At 36.7% G+C, this 17,317-nt stretch overlaps 1 protein-coding gene across 1 annotated transcript in view; it reads left to right on the plus strand.

Moving 5' to 3' along the window:
• The first annotated feature begins 1,352 nt into the window (after positions 1–1,352).
• The window catches only part of LOC130926996 (retinitis pigmentosa 1-like 1 protein), a 49,166-nt gene continuing 33,201 nt past the window's right edge, over positions 1,353–17,317 (plus strand). The window contains exon 1 of the mRNA XM_057852412.1: positions 1,353–1,606. Within this exon, the coding sequence (XP_057708395.1) occupies positions 1,534–1,606 (73 nt within the window). The 5' untranslated portion in view covers positions 1,353–1,533. The remainder of the gene's footprint in view (positions 1,607–17,317) is intronic.

Genomic DNA, 17,317 nt, shown 5'->3' on the forward strand with positions numbered 1-17,317 from the left:
GAAAATATGACAGCAACTGTCAAAGCGCTGTGTAAAAGAAAAAAAAAAAGAAAAGAAAAAAAGAAAAGCTGCCACACATGCATTTCAGCTCCAAGAAGAAAACAATCTACCAACATCAGATTTACAGACACAAGCGTTAACAACAAGCGTAATAAAGTGCTTGGCACGTCATGGAGGTTTCCCAAGCTGCTGCACTTATCCGAGTGTGACGATGATGAGTCATGTCAATGTGCGAATGCATGCAGCAAAGCAAAACGCCTGAACTCATTTATCCGTTCAATTGGCTGACATACTGACATGTGATCAACAGAGATGGTTAGCTCTGATTGGTACAAAAGTGCATGTTTTCTGGAATAGCAGAGAACAAAAAGCTTGTTGAATTGATGCGACAAAAAAAAAAAACATGCAACATAAAATAGATCAAATCTTCAAGAGCAACGAGAAAGTTGAGGAGGCTTATTTATCATATTTAGTCTTATTTACTCTGGTGGGGAGGTTCAGAACATCTTAGCTGCCAATGTGCACTTTGGACTTATATTCATTTGTGTTAGGCTACTTAATCATTTCCTTATGATTTAAAAAATGTTTCAATGTCAATGTTTGCGTGATCTTCAAAATATATTCCATTTCACTCAGCATAATATAAGTCATTTGTACTTATTTTTCTGAATTTCTGTTACTTAAACGTAAATGTTTACATTAACTTCAATTTTAATGCATACACTATGTTCTTAAGTAGTTAAAATTGAGATTTGGCATTGAGTATGTGAGGAAATGAGGGAAAATAGAAATTAGGAGATGGAGGTTGGGGTTATTGCTGTTTTTGTTAACTTTTATTTTGCGAATCATTGAAAATATACAATTTTGAATGAAAATCAGTTTTGTATGTGTTATAGAAATAACTGTGCTAAAACAGTTTCCTTTACATTTCAGCAGTTTAAGAGGTTTGACCCCCCCCCCCCTCCCCAAAAAAAAAAACAAAAAACAAAAAAAACTCTTTCACCACTGGTGTTTCTTTATCGGGGATTTTTTTAGTATGTAACCCCGCACTAAACGATGGCCCACGTACCTACAAATCTGGGTTATGTCTCCAATGTATGAATAGAATTTCGTCGTAAACCGAGGACTAATATAATTTCTAGCGCATATTAAAAAAGAAACACGCTCTCCAGTTAGAGGCCGTTAAAAGGTGTGTCTGACATTTTTTGTAACATATTAAAAGTGTACGGGTAGCTTGTGGGACGTAAAACATCGAGGTGATTTAAAAAAGCCGGCTCATGTCATGTCTGCCATCCGCCGGTGTGTCTGATTTTGGGAGGGAAAAGTAGCCCCGCCTCCCTAATATAGCCCCGGAACCTTCTCTCTTCCAATCGAGACAAAAGAAGGAGACAGACGTCGAAGAAGCACACCGAAGCACCTTGGAGACGGCTGCCAACTCGGACGCGTACTCGTGTACAGAACCCCCCTGTGACTCTCTGCGCCTTCATTGTCCACCAAATCCAGTCCATTCGAACCGTTGAACGCCGTGTTGTAATGATGTCATACCTGTGGATTCTGCTGCTTTTTTGCTTGTTGGCTGGACGTGCTAACACGCAAGGTGAAGAAGGTAATCATGATTTTTAAAAATCTATCTATGTATTATTTTTCTTAAATGTATTGCTTTGCTGTGTTCGTTGTGAATTTGGACATAGATAGATAAATTTTATTAACAGTATCTATCTATCTATCTATCTATCTATCTATCTATCTATCTATCTATCTATCTATCTATCTATCTATCTATCTATCTATCTATCTATCTATCTATCTATCTATCTATCTATCTATCTATCTATCTATCTATCTATCTATCTATCTATCTATCTATCTATCTATCTATCTATCTATCTATCCTCCCCTATTACTGTATGCCTCAGTGCCCATTTTTGTGTTTGTGTAATATCATGACATACACTATAACAAGCTTTATTAACCCTTTGCAGGCAAAGTGACTATATTTGGTAATTTTAACCCTTTCATGGACAGTGGTCACGCAAGTGGACAGCTATTAAAAAGTTGGCACGTCAGACCTTTAACCTTTTAGAGGGCACGTGACAATTTTTGCTCATGAAAAAACTCGAATAATAACATTTATTGTCATATGTATTTTTTAATTCTTAATAATTATTTTGGCTTTTATAATAATAAATATATTAATACAATGTTAATAAAAAGTCAGCCATTCATCATTTATTAATTCATTTATCTTCTGTGTAGTGATGCACGATAATACATTTTTCAACCGATACCGATAACCGATAATTTCCTCCTCGTTCCAGCCAATAACCGATAATGTCAAGCCGATAATTCAATTAAAAGATGTATGTAAAATGTTAAAGTATACACAAGCGCAAATATTACTGTGCAAAAATAGAATTTATTGCTCTTTTTTTCCACATCAAATGCGAACAAATAGTAAATTCAAACATCTAAACAATGACAGATTGTCTGTCATTGTGTAATGGTAAACTTTTGGCAACAATTACTTAGGGAGTAAATACCTCAGTCGCACAAAAATGCCTTTAAAAGTAAGCCATTCCTAACACATATAACATCACTACTAGGGCTGCAGCTATCGAATAGTTTAGTAATCGAGTAATCGACTGAACATTCTATCAATTAATCGAGTAATCGGATAAAACTTTTTTTTTTTAGGTAAAGAGCAATTATAAATATAGATGAGAAAACAAGACATTTAATCTAATATTGAACTATTTTCAGTCAATGTCTTTATTTTCTATGTACATTGTTGAAAACAGCCAACAATTGCATCTCAAATGTGACAAAAAAAAGACTAATTCACTGCTTTCACTCAAAAAACGTTTAGAGCTTATAAAATATATATATATTTCTTACCTAAAAACGTCATTACACTTGATAACACACATCACTTTAAAGTAGGTGTTTTTCCCTCGTGTTTCAATTGAATTTCCACTTGTGTCAAGCTATAAATTCTGGTTAAGTTTTAATTTAGTCCAGTACTTCTCAAATGGTGGGGCGCGCCCCCCCAGGGGGGCGCAGAGCGATGCCAGGGGGGGCGCGAGTGACCTCGGGGAACATGTTTTTTTTTTTTTTTTTTTTTTTTGCCGTTCTAGATAGAATAAAGTGTACTTGCACATCCACTCCGTGGGTGGCAGTGGCGCTCTCATTTTCAAAGTGCGTGCAGTATTTTTGAAGTAAGCAAGAGCACACGGAAGAGACTCATGCAGAGCTGGACTCACGCAGCGACCCACTGTCTTCTTCGGTTCTCACGTGTCCGGCCGAGAAGTGCCGTTTTCGGCTTGGGATCGTCACTACCACCGCCCTCACCTACGGTTCTCCCTCGGCCGCCGAGAATGCGCTTTTTTCGGGCCGTTTGCCTTTGACTTTTAATATAGTGGGAAATGAGGAAAGACCACTGTTTACTGAGTCTAAAAATGATTATAGCGGAGAAGCCAAATCAGTTAAGACGCCACTTAAAGACATTAGACCTCAATCTCATTGATAAGCTGCTTGATTGTTTTTCAGCGAAAATGTGCCGAATATTGCCAATTGTCACAATCGTCCCGCTTTGTCAGTGTTATATCAGTAAACCAGTGAGCACTGTGGTGAATCAGCGAAAATAAAAACTTTCCTTCTGTCCAAAGACTCCCCCCCCCTCTACTCAGTTTTGTTTTTTTTCGGTCAAATTTTTTGGCATGTTGTCCTGAAGAGTAAATGTTTCTAATCAATTTGAATTTGTTATTATTTACTGATTTTATTACATTTTCTTTTTCAGTATCAAATGGTCAAAAATGTACCTTGAGTGTATTTTTACAGTTTGGATGTGACTTTTTTTTTTTTTTTTTTTTTAACTTCAGGCAAATTGATGCGCGTTAAGTCTTTTCTGTTACAAGCAACACAATGTTAAAAAAGTTATACTTTATTATAAGTTGATCTATGTTACTTTTTTTCTTTAATAGAAAAAAAAGGACACAATGTTAGGCTGAGGCGTACTTATAATAGTAATATAGACGAATGATACTATTTACAGTGGCGGCAGAGAGTTGGGGGGGGGCGCGAAACATTTACGTCTTCCTCTGGGGGGCGTAACAGAAAATAATTGAGAAGCACTGATTTAGTCTAAACTGTAAGTCCTGATAGGATTTTAAGTTTTTGCAGTGTTCAAAATAAATGCTGTGCTGTATTGGAACACATTGGGCACCAGTGCTACTTGGTGTTTTATCCAGCAATGACTAGTGAGGTAAAATTGACAGTTAGCATTATTAAGTTTTTATTTTACACCCTAATCACTCTACATCTCTGTTTTCACAGATTAAATAAAGCCCGTATGTAAGAGCTAGCCACGCATCGACAGTGGTCATAATGAATAGAAACCTCGCCCTCCGCAGGGATAACGTTACGTGAGCGAGTGACACGTTAATCTTATTTATGAGTGCTGAGAAGTGTACTGCTTTAGGATGGTGGCTGTTTTATTAACGCCGCCGAGTCGGTCAATTCGCATCTAGTTCTACGTACATGTGATATCTATGACACGCATCAGACGCTACCTGTTACCACCGTAGCAACATGCGGGAGTAGTTTTTAGCAACGTCGGCGCAGTTTGTAACTGCTTTCGGCTCCAGTAAGGTATTTTTTTTATTGTTTCTTCTTCTGCGCACGTGACGTCAGCGCGTTGTCCCACATTAAAAGGAGTCCGGGCAAAACGTGATGCTTAGAGCTGGCAAAATTTAACGATTCCTCAGATCCTGTTTGAAACTCAGTTACTCGAGTTGCTCCAGTATTCATTTCAGCTCTAATCACTACACTGCAAAAACACACCTCCTTGAAACTAGTTATATTCAATTGTTTTCAGTGTAAATCTATTGGAAATAAGTGAAATTATCTGCCAGTGCTTCAAGTAAATTTCACTCAGATTTCTTGAAATAAGATAAATAGCTAGCTGAAAATAAGCTTAACAGTCTTACTTCTAGGGTTGGGCATCGAGCATCGATGGGAACCGGTTCTATCACTCAGATGCTCCCGGAATCGTTCGAATTTTTAAATTTCAACTCCATGTTTCGATGCCCTGACTGCCAAGCGGAAAAAATTGCTCAAGTTCAAAGACTTATATTTATATACAAGTTAAAATTAATCCTGTGAGAAGGTTTTATAATTTTTTTAAAAATCATCGAGAAGTTAAGACTTTAATTTAAACCATGCATTTTTTTTTACCCTGCCTTTTTCTTTTGACCCTGCCTCTTAAAAGAATTGGAATCAAGAATCGTTCAGAACCGGAATTGAAACGTGGAATCGTAATCTGAACCGGAATCGTTCATTTTCAAACGATGCCCAACCCTACTTATTTTAAGCTATAAATTATTAAATTTGATTTGAAAAAAAAAAAACTTGTCAGAAATGTTCTTTATTCAAGAATAGATTTGGTTCAAAACATTTGAAAACATTTTTTTCTTGATTCAAGTGAAAAATGACCAATTTTTTGATAGAACAAATAGTAATATGTACTTCAAGTAAGTGGAATAATCTGGCGCATTCGTCTGTTAACTAGTCTTTAACGTTCAAAACAAAATTTGAGAAAATTATTTGATTAGATTTGAGAAAAATCTGATTAAGACGTTATAAATATGCAATGTACTGAATGCATTACTGACTGACTAAGTTGTGACGGAGCTGCCATGATATCAAGCATTTCGTGTTACGTCACTCACATCATGCCTCAGAGGGGGGAGGGTTTGTGGCGGTGGTGTAGAATTGGACAAAATTGTACATTTGGAGCCTAAATCATGTATATAATTATCGGATTGCATTAACGGTTTAATTTTTAAAAAATCTGGATTATCCGTGTGACGTCATAATTGCCATTATCGGCCGATAATTATCGGTAACCGATAATATCGTGCATCTTTACTTCCGTGCTGCTTATCCTCACAACAGTAACGGGAGTGCTGGAGTCTGGCAGTAGGCAGGGTACACCCTGAATTAGTTGCAGCCCAAAACACTATTCAATGAAATTAAAATGAATAAAAACAGAAATGCACACAGGTTATGGCCCCAAGTAACACTTTAAAGTTCCGAGCTGCTTATCTTTGATTTTTTTTTCATAGTAATGGTTTCATTGCATGCCATTGATTGATTGATAATTCGCTGCTAACCTCTCCCAGTCAAAACGGATTGGCCATCTAGAGGCATCAATAGCAGCCAATCAGTTAAAGGAATGGCCCATAAAGAGTTAATAATTGAATGGGGATTTAGCTTTGACGGTCTATGCTGTTTCCACTTTCATTTAGTAATCTGCAGTTATGTCTAGAAATAACTGGCCAATTAACGTATTACTAATGCAATGTAATTTAATCCAAATCATGCATTTTATTTGAAGGATTTCATGTTAAAAGGTTTTATGCTAAACTTCTAAACAGGCATTAGTTATTTTAAGTCAAATGTGCTTGGTTTAGTCAAAGTGACGTATTTGTAGCTATGAAGCGTAATGGTTTATACATTTGAAAAATTATGAAAATTAGCAGCAAATTAAAGAGTTCATAGTTACGAATACTGAATTCCATTTCCTTGACCGTTCTGTCCACTTCTTTCGGTTACACCCATACAACATAATGAGATCCAAGACAAACATGTCAATCAATTTCTGCTTGTAGAAATATGATAATAAACAGTTTAATCCCGACAGTTATTCATTAAAGTGTAATTACTTTGTTTGTGCATATATAACGTCAATTTTGTGTGCAGAGAGCTGTTTAATATGGGAAATTATTTTTTTTTAAATTGCCATATTAACTCATTGGATGCCACTGACAATAACAGATGAACCAGGGTTGCTCTAAAATGAACCGACCAGACAATAACTTTGGCTAATTACCAATTGCAACAATCAAACTAAGGAAACAAATCAATAACCTTAAACTGTTTTAATGTTATTTCAGCAATTAACTCATTGGCTGTCATTGAAACATGATGATTCAATGCCAGCCATCCGAGTTGAAATGGATTTTGAAATTGTCACAATTTTGTTTTACGTTTCACATTATATATATATTTCCAGAAAGCTAATTTAATACACATAATTAAAAAGTTTTTTCCATTAATTAATTGGCTGCCACTAAGTGCGCCAGAATTTTGTTCAATAGCCCCTCCCAGTCAAAAAGAATTGGACATCTAGTACAGTCAATCGCACTGAAATATGAGCACTATTTTTAAAAATCAAAAGACATTTAAAATTTTCCGATGTGTAATAGTGGAGAAAAATGGCAAATATTTCCCCAAATTAGGCAAAATAGCTGTTGTCCGACATTTTTAAATGCCAGTGCTATTTTAGCAAATCAAATAAAAGTGTCTCGGATTGTCCCGCCTACTCATCAGGCATTGGCTACCCACTGAAACAAGCCTAAATAGACCCAGGAAGTGAAACAGGCTATGCTTAATGCTGCATTCGTGGAAAGTCAGACTTATCCCATTTGGTTAGTACCGGTTGCGACCTCAAAGCGTTCTGAGCGAATGTAAACAGCAAAGATGGCTGATTGCGACAAGTTGTTTTTTATTTTGGCCATCAAAAGACATTTGGACCTCCAGCAAACCTGCTTTTTCGTAAGCGAACAAATAGTAGAGGAAAAAAAGATGGCTGAGGCAAACAGCACACACGCTCAACTGCCTTCTTCAGTTACATCCTTGCTGAAAGTCAATATAAAAACTGGGGGCGCACGATATCCATTTTTTGAAACCGATACCGATATCGATAACTTCCAGCTCCTCAAGGCCGGTACCGATATCGGTAACCGATAATAAATATATGTTATATAGAATGTATAACCTGAGTTTTTGAACACCTGGAGGTTTAAAAAAAAAAACAAAAAAAAAAACTAGTGGTGGATTCAACATAGATTTGCCTTTGATCTCACCAGATTTTTCATAAACCATGAACAAAACAGTGCGTTTCACTTCTTCACTGCCTGACAGCCAGCTAAAAATGAATGCACTTCCATAAACCACAAGGCTTGGTCTTTTCTTGCTTTTATGGGAAGACACTCGTCTTAATAATGTGAAAGTACAACAGAAAAATACATATTTTCAATATTCAATATACAAAGTACTGCACAATACACTTATATACACAACTATTATATGTGTGGCATAGTACACTAGCTTGAGCTACTAAAGCATTGGCTGGCTTCTATAACACAACAACTTATTGAGTTCTGTACATAAGACCCTTCACCACAGAAGTAAACATATGGTGCACATCCATATGTTATAGTAAACATAAAATACTTACAGACATATTTCCGAGGCGGAAATGTAACAGAAATCATTCAAGATTGTCAATGCAACCGCTAGACACCGCAATGTGTATGTGAATGAGCGTGTAATGTGAACAAAACTACTGTGACAAAAAATAGATGCAACGAATTATTCTGACCAGCAGGTGGGAGAAATGCCCTGCAAATGGTCAACTGCTTGCATATACTAGTGTGTAAAGTCACTGTAAACTGTAAAGCCAGCGCAATACATATCGGTCCTATTAATAATGTTATTGGATTTATCGGGATGACATCATAATTTCTACTATCGGACCGATAATTATCGGACCAATAATTATCGTGCACCAGTAATAAAAACATCTATTAACGCTTTAAGCTAATTCACTGTATGAGAAAAACTACATACATTTAATTTAACTACATTCTTGTGTCATAATAAATACTGTATGTTGTCTTAAGCGTCATTTTGTCGAGTGACAACAGATTGAAGCAACTCGTGAGGCGGGTACTTTTTTTTCCCCCCGACTTTGAGACTAGGAACTAAGCCTGAACGATATATCGTTTAGACATCGCCATAGCGATGTGCGTGTGCGCGATAGTCCCATCGCAAGCACGTGCGATAGTTTTTCTTTTTTTTTTCCACATACGCCTCACTTTCTGGTCTGCGCACAGCCTCCTACCCTCCTTCTCCCAGCCTTTTGATCCTCTCAGTCACTGCGCACAACGATGGCTTTGATCTGGCCAAAGAAGCAGACTTCACACAGGGCATCTGTCAATCATCGTTTAACTTCTTAAACAGTTGCAAGGAAGCCGCGCTGGAATGAATGTGTGTACTGTGGGGACGTTGGAGACATTTAAATGCCAGAAGTGATAATGAGGAGTTTGAAATTTCTACATGTCACTTCAACGGTCACAGCTAAAGTAGATAAACAGAAGCATTTAATAAAGCCAAGCATTTATCTGCTACAGTACTTTATTCTTGTTCAAAAATGATTTGGTTGGACAGTTATGTTTAAAACTTATCATAATTATGATATTTGAAGTGCTTAAAAACCATTTATTTATATACATTAAATCACTTTGGGGGGGAAAAGTGAGAAAAAAACATGTCTTTTATGTATCTCTTTCCAATGCTAAATCTGAATAAATACATTGGGCACAAAAAACTCACACAAAAAAAAAAAAAAAATGGGGGGGGTGCGCTACTTCGCAGTTTTTCACTTATCGCGGCAGGTTCTGGTCCCCATTAACCGCGAAAAACAAGGGATGACTGTACACTGTGGTGATAGTGAGTCATCTAAAGTCTTTCCAAACAGCTATTTAAGCCATCTTCTGAAAATTTCTTGAAAAAAAATATATATACTTTTTTTTTTTAATATCGCAATATAATATCGCAATATATCGCAAATCCCAAAAAAATCGCAGCAATAGTTTTTTCCAATATCGTTCAGGCCTACTAGGAACTCCCAGTTCGCCAAACTCTGTTGGGAAAAACTCCAACTTCCCACCTTCCTCGAATGCAGCATGAGTCTCAGATGTAGAAAGGAGAAAGACTGAGACAGATTGCACAGGTACCAAAACTGCAAAGAATCTGCCTGTTTTTTTAGCTACTTTTTACTTGTTTTAAGTCAACCAAGTTTTTTTCCCATGTTTATCACACAGTGGCCGCGCTTTTTTTTTTTTTTTTTTCTGCTTTTAAACCTAATGTTCTCCTTTATCAAAGCTCTAAGTAACGTGAGATTTGTATACTTCAATACTTTCTGTAACCATATTTCACATGAAGGTCATTAATACTAAATGTTACCTTTTGCTTTAAATCTAGCTTAGCTAAGTGTCCTCTGCACCCCCTAGTGGAGGGTAGCTTCACTTTTTTTGTTTTCATCTTTATCCAAGTAAGTCCAGCTGCGGCTCGCAGTACTCGCCTTGAAATACATTTTGAGGAAACGAAAAAGTCTTAACATTGTTACTTAGGATGCTACAATCGTTGCGCAGTTGCGCACTCAACACTTGGAAAACATCAAGAGCCCTGAAGGGGTTAGGGTTTGAGGTTAGGGTTAGGGTAGGGGTTAGGGTCATTGAAAGTAGGGAGCGCGGTTGGCGGATGACGAATGCATGATCTGATTGGTAGTTGAAAGCTGGGGGCGCGGTTGGTGGATGACGAAGCTTAATCTGATTACTTGTTGAAAGCAGGGGCAGTGGGCCTGATTGGCGAGTACTGTGGGCTACAGCTGAACCCATCTCTCCTTCTCTGGCCAGTGAAAGTTATAGCAAACTTATGTGGGTGGGCTTGGATTAATGATGAGATGTTGGGCAATGTGGCTCGACCGGTTACCTTTAGTCTTAACCCACAAACCACAACAGCTCTCCTTTATGTCTACCTCTCCCATCACACCATTCCCTAACCATCGTTGTGTGTCAACACTGAAACTAGAGAAGTGCTTACTCACCTGTTTGTGTGCATTAGTTAGCCTTTATGTGTCATGTAAAGTTATAAAAGTGACGTATGTGCTGGAGGTGACTGTGTAATCAGAGCAGACCTCCAGCTGGAAAAAACTTCCTCTCCCCTCAGGGTCCTCAGCATGTGTGTGTGTGTGTGTGTGTGTGTGTATGTATACTTAGGTGTGGACAATGTACAGAACATAGTTTTTAAGCGTTTAAATGGTGAAATGGAAAGTTCCCCACCCCTGATATAACAATGTGTGCGGCCGTATCGGCTGACAACACACATCTTGAGGTATGCCGTGACTGAGAGCAAGGGTTTGGTTTCTGGTTCAAGTATACACATGACTCAAGTACAGTTCAGCCGTCATTAATGTTTGCACCTATTATAAGGCTATGTGAAATTACCTCAATCAGATCGTTCTGCCTTTATCTGATTAGAGTGTGATTCTTTTGTGATGTTTTGTATGTGCCAAATCACACAGAACAGGATATTTTCAGCTTCAATTTAGGCCACTTTTGTAAGTGGTTTTAAATTTGACATGGGTGGGACGGGATACATCATAGTTTTGGTTTCCTCTGTTTGCCAACTAGGACTGCCATGATTAATCGATTGTCAAATGAACTGTTTTGATTGTTGATGAATTGTTTAGAGATTCTGTTGACCTAAATATTGAAATCCTTGTTTTTGAGCCTCTTAACTCACTGGCCTCCATTGACAGTGATAGATGTCCAATCCATTTGAAGTCGGAGGGTTGGCAGCGAATGAACGCCCACTTCACCCTCCCACTTCAAATGGACTGGATGTCCAATAGTGATAAACTAATTTATATTAGCAGCAGAAGATTCAAAAGAGCCAAACGATTAGACATCTATCACCATCATTAGCAGCTAACAAGTTTATTGCAAGTAAAGGAAAGGAAGGAAAACAATATCAGACAAGTTTGTCATGTGGTGCTGAGGTGTAATGTTCCGTAACCAGGATATCACAATAGTGGTGCCTGCATCGAACCCCTGTCAAGTGTGTGAAACGTGATGGAAGTGGAAAACTTTCTTAAGGTGATGTTTGTGTTTATGGAAGTCTTGAATGTTTGGACTTTGTTGAGTTTTCTTCATTATACTTATCACAATGTTGTAAAATGTAACCCCAATGTACAATCAAAGGAAGTCATAAAGATACAAGATGTCACGATCGAAGCGTTAATCCATTATCACAAACATATGTAATGCTTAGCTTTACGTGAACTACCTCATAAATCAATATCGGTCGGTTTCAGTCCAACCCATTTGAATTGGGTGAGGCTGGCAGCAAATGGTTGCTCCCAGGCCACCATGTTCAAATGGATTAGACATCTATAGCTGTCAAAAGCATTTAATGACCTAAATTGACAACATTTTTGATAGTCGATTAATCGTTTGGAGACATCGTTGACCGAAAAATTGTCCAAATTATCTTTCTTAAGACTCTCAAAGGAAAATATTTTCAAATTTTATGCCCTAAGTTTTTAATTTCCAAAGGGAAAAAACTGAATATTCCCTATTTTTATTTAAAAAAAAAAAAAAAAAAAAAAAAGCTTTGACATTTTTCCATTAAATGAAAAACAAAAAAGAGAAGAAAAAGCATTTATTTTATTTTTTGTTTATTAACAAAAACAAAACATGGGAAAATGAATAAGTTAATATTTCCTTTTTAGTTCTAATATTTTTATGTCTCTTTTTTAAAATGGAAAAAAATACTATGATTTCAATTTAATTACATTTTTAATGTAATCTAAAAGAAGTAAATATTCTTTTGTTATCATGTTTAGTTTTATGTTATTATTAGGGCTGTCAAAATTATCGCGTTAACGGGCGTTAATTAATTTTTTAAATTAATCACGTTAAAATATTTGACGCAATTAACGCACTAGGCCCGCTCAGACAGATTTAAATGTCAGTACAGTGAAAGGCCAACTTGTTAATTGTGTTTTATGGAGTTTTTCCGCCCTCTGCTGGCGTTTGGGTGTGACTTGCATATGTGATGTGGCGTAATGTCGCCCTCTGCTGGCGATTCAGTGCAGCTGATTATTTGGGTTTCGGCGCGCTTTTCTGACGTGATTATATGTCGACGCGAACTCACACTAATAGACAGTGCTATTCAGACCAGCTAACGTCCGCATCCAGTATTCAGTGGCAGTTCTCATAGCCCCATCACACTGTTTGTGTCTAATACATGCATCGCTTGTGAGTTATATTCCTCCTTTGTTTATATTCATGAGCATTAGATAGTTATTGATGATGTGTATTTGAATTTGTTCACATATATGGTGAAATGCAGTTACACTGTTAGATGCTTGTGAGCTAATTGGCTAGTGCTACTGCTCAAATGGACACGTGTGTGTACATTCTATGTTATTTTGTGATTCATGCAAGTTATTGACACAGAGAGATGACTTCAGTAAAGCCCATGCAACTTTGCCGCACCGTCTGATTTCTTTTTGGAACTTATGTTCGCTATCTGTCAATTTGTGTACTCACACATATTGAGGACAGAATAGGGCTACTAGTTTATTTTTTGATTGAAAATTTTACAAATTTTATTAAAACGAAAACATTAAGAGGCGTTTTAATATAACATTTCTATAACTTGTACTAATATTCATCTTTTAAGAACTACAAGTCTTTCTATCCATGGATCACTTTAACAGAATGTCAATAATGTTAATGCCATCTTGTTGATTTATTGTTATAATAAACAAATACAGTCCTTATGTACCGTATGTTGAATGTATATATCCATCTTGTCTTATCTTTACATTCCAACAATAATTTAGAGAAAAATATGGCATATTTTATAGATGGTTTGAATTGCGATTAATTGCGATTAATTACGATTAATTAATTTTTAAGCTGTAATTAACTCGATTAAAAATTTTAATCGTTTGACAGCCCTAGTTATTATTCAACTTTTTAAATTTATAAATGGGAAAACAGTATTTTCTTCTTTTATTAAAAAAAATACATTATTAAAAGGATAAAAGGATTTATAAAAAGGAGCTAAGAGTTTTTTTTTTTTTTTTAAATGTTTGCTCGTTATTTAAAAAAAAAAAAAAGAAAATGGTATTTTTTGAAAATTCATGTATTTTTTTCAATAAGGGTGGAAAAGCTAAATATACTCTGCACAAATTTTATTTAAATTTTTCTTTGGCGATAAACTAACTCAATTGATGTTATGCTTTTCACACAAAATAATGTGAGACCAGCCCCCGGGTCTTTAGTTTACCACCTACGCTATAGCTCACTGCTCCGATTCGAGGGTTAACGTTCAGGGTTTGTTGGGTTTCGTTTGACACCACCATGTGGTCGGGACTCAGAGGATCGCGTGCGACCACGCAGAGACGCAGATGAGTCAGAAGCCTCCAGGGAAAGCTGTGGCAAGGAAACAACGCAAGACAAAAGGAGAGAAAAGGAAGCAGAGAAAAGTGCAAAACCAGGATGAAGAAATGGTTATACATACATAAAGCAACCTAGTCCTTTACTTTAGTGTGTATGTTGGCAGCATTAAGAGGGAGGGAGAGGTGTTAATGGAACCAGCCTTTTTTTCTTTGACAAGAAAGTAGTAAGCAAAGGAAGTGATAAATGGGAACACAATGTTCTCCAAAGTGCCGCTGCAAGAAGATTGCGTTTTATTTTCTCTTTACAAGGATTTGTCACATCATTAATCTTGTCATTACTCTTTTAACTGAATCTCTTGATGTTAAACATGAAATAGTGTCGTTAATTTATATTCATTGGGATTTCAAAACAATCTTTTCACCGAGCATAACCTTGGGCCTGAAACACTAGAGGGTTGCCATGATTAATCGAAAACTAATCATTTATCAAATTAACTGACATCTATTTTGTTAGTCGGTTAATTGTTTGGAGATATTGTTGACCTAAAAATGTTCCATATCCTCTTTTTGAGCCTCTTAACTCATTCACTGCCATTCACAGTAATTAAATCCATTTGAGCTGGGTTGGCAAGCTGGGAACGATCATGTTTAACTGCCATTGACGGTGCTAAACGTCCAATTCAATTTGACCTATAATGGATATTTTTTTCTCAACAAAAAATAGTTTAATTAGTAAGGTTTTTTACAAAAAAATGTATTCAGAGACGTATCGCGATATTACATCAAACAATTCTTGTATCGATTCAAAATCCGACTGTATTAATCCTTACACTTGTGTTTTTTGTGGAAATAAACAATTCAGTGGCTGCACTTCTACTCCCGTCCAGTAGTTGGCAGTATGCAGCAGCATTGCCATGCAGTCATCTGAAGTAACAACGACATTAAATTAATCCGGTAAGAGATTTGTGTATGTCACCCTCTAGTGATTGCTCGGATTACCGTAATTTCCCGTATATAACGCGCACTTTTTTCCCCCAAAATCAACTTGTAAAATCATGGGTGCGCATTATACACGGGTACATAGATGGAGACAGAAGTATATATATTATATACTGTATATATCTAAAGTAGGGCTGTCAAAATTATCGCGTTAACGGGCGTTAATTAATTTTTAAAATTAATCACGTTAAAATATTTGACGCAATTAACGCACTAGGCCCGCTCAGACAGATTTAAATGTCAGTACAGTGAAAGGCCAACTTGTTAATTGTGTTTTATGGAGTTTTTCCGCCCTCTGCTGGCGCTTGGGTGTGACTTGCATATGTGATGTGGCGTAATGTCGCCCTCTGCTGGCGATTCAGTGCAGCTGATTATTTGGGTTTCGGCGCGCTTTTCTGACGTGATTATATGTCGACGCGAACTCACACTAATAGACAGTGCTATTCAGACCAGCTAACGTCCGCATCCAGTATTCAGTGGCAGTTCTCATAGCCCCATCACACTGTTTGTGTCTAATACATGCATCGCTTGTGAGTTAAATTCCTCCTTTGTTTATATTCATGAGCATTAGATAGTTATTGATGATGTGTATTTGAATTTGTTCACATATATGGTGAAATGCAGTTACACTGTTAGATGCTTGTGAGCTAATTGGCTAGTGCTACTGCTCAAATGGACACGTGTGTGTACATTTTATGTTATTTTGTGATTCATGCAAGTTATTGACACAGAGAGATGACTTCAGTAAAGCCCATGCAACTTTGCCGCACCGTCTGATTTCTTTTTGGAACTTATGTTCGCTATCTGTCAATTTGTGTACTCACACACATTGAGGACAGAATAGGGCTACTAGTTTATTTTTTGATTGAAAATTTTACAAATTTTATTAAAACGAAAACATTAAGAGGCGTTTTAATATAACATTTCTATAACTTGTACTAATATTCATCTTTTAAGAACTACAAGTCTTTCTATCCATGGATCACTTTAACAGAATGTCAATAATGTTAATGCCATCTTGTTGATTTATTGTTGTAATAAACAAATACAGTCCTTATGTACCGTATGTTGTATGTATATATCCATCTTGTCTTATCTTTACATTCCAACAATAATTTAGAGAAAAATATGGCATATTTTATAGATGGTTTGAATTACGATTAATTGCGATTAATTACGATTAATTAATTTTTAAGCTGTAATTAACTTGATTAAAAATTTTAATCGTTTGACAGCCCTAATCTAAAGACATATTTTTTTTTTATTGACACGGCCATGTTGTGTTGAAGAAAGCGTATGCGGCGATCCGTTGCCGACCATTACGGTACATGACGTCACCATTTTGTTTCGGTAATACTTGTTTCGGTAAAACCACACTGATTGGTCGAATGATTACATCTGTGTTAAATTCTGCTTTTTTCACTATTCATAAAGCACAGAATTTAGCTTCTTGCAACTCGGCAACTCTGACCATAACAAACGTAACACAACACAGAGTTCCTGGGACCGTCAACTAGATCTGTCCCTCGGGAAACTCAAACCCAAATAACAATAGTTCCTCTTGTTACAGTCCACAGCGATGCGCTTTTTCCGTTTTCCGACTTCAGTCCCCACTTTTATTTTACCCTATCAATCCATGGAAGAAACATTTATTCATTACGATGAAACGAGCAAGTTACAGTGCCTTGCAAAAGTATTCGGCCCCGTTGAATCTTGCAACCTTTCGCCACATTTCAGGCTTCAAACATAAAGATATGAAATTTAATTTTTTTGTCAAGAATCAACAACAAGTGGGACACAATCGTGAAGTGGAACAACTTTTATTGGATAATTTAAACTTTTTTAACAAATAAAAAACTGAAAAGTGGGGCGTGCAATATTATTCGGCCCCCTTGCGTTAATACTTTGTAGCCTTTTGCTCCAATTACAGCTGCAAGTCGCTTGGGGTATATTTCTATCAGTTTTGCACATCGAGAGACTGACATTCTTGCCCATTCTTCCTTGCAAAACAGCTCGAGCTCAGTGAGGTTGGATTGAGAGTGTTTGTGAACAGCAGTCTTCAGCTCTTTCCACAGATTCTCGATTGGATTCAGGTCTGGACTTTGACTTGGCCATTCTAACACCTGGATACGTTTATTTTTGAACCATTCCATTGTAGATTTGGCTTTATGTTTTGGATCATTGTCCTGTTGGAAGATAAATCTCCGTCCCAGTCTCAGG

This window comes from Corythoichthys intestinalis, chromosome 12 (assembly GCF_030265065.1).
Source record: "Corythoichthys intestinalis isolate RoL2023-P3 chromosome 12, ASM3026506v1, whole genome shotgun sequence".
Taxonomy (NCBI): domain Eukaryota; kingdom Metazoa; phylum Chordata; class Actinopteri; order Syngnathiformes; family Syngnathidae; genus Corythoichthys; species Corythoichthys intestinalis.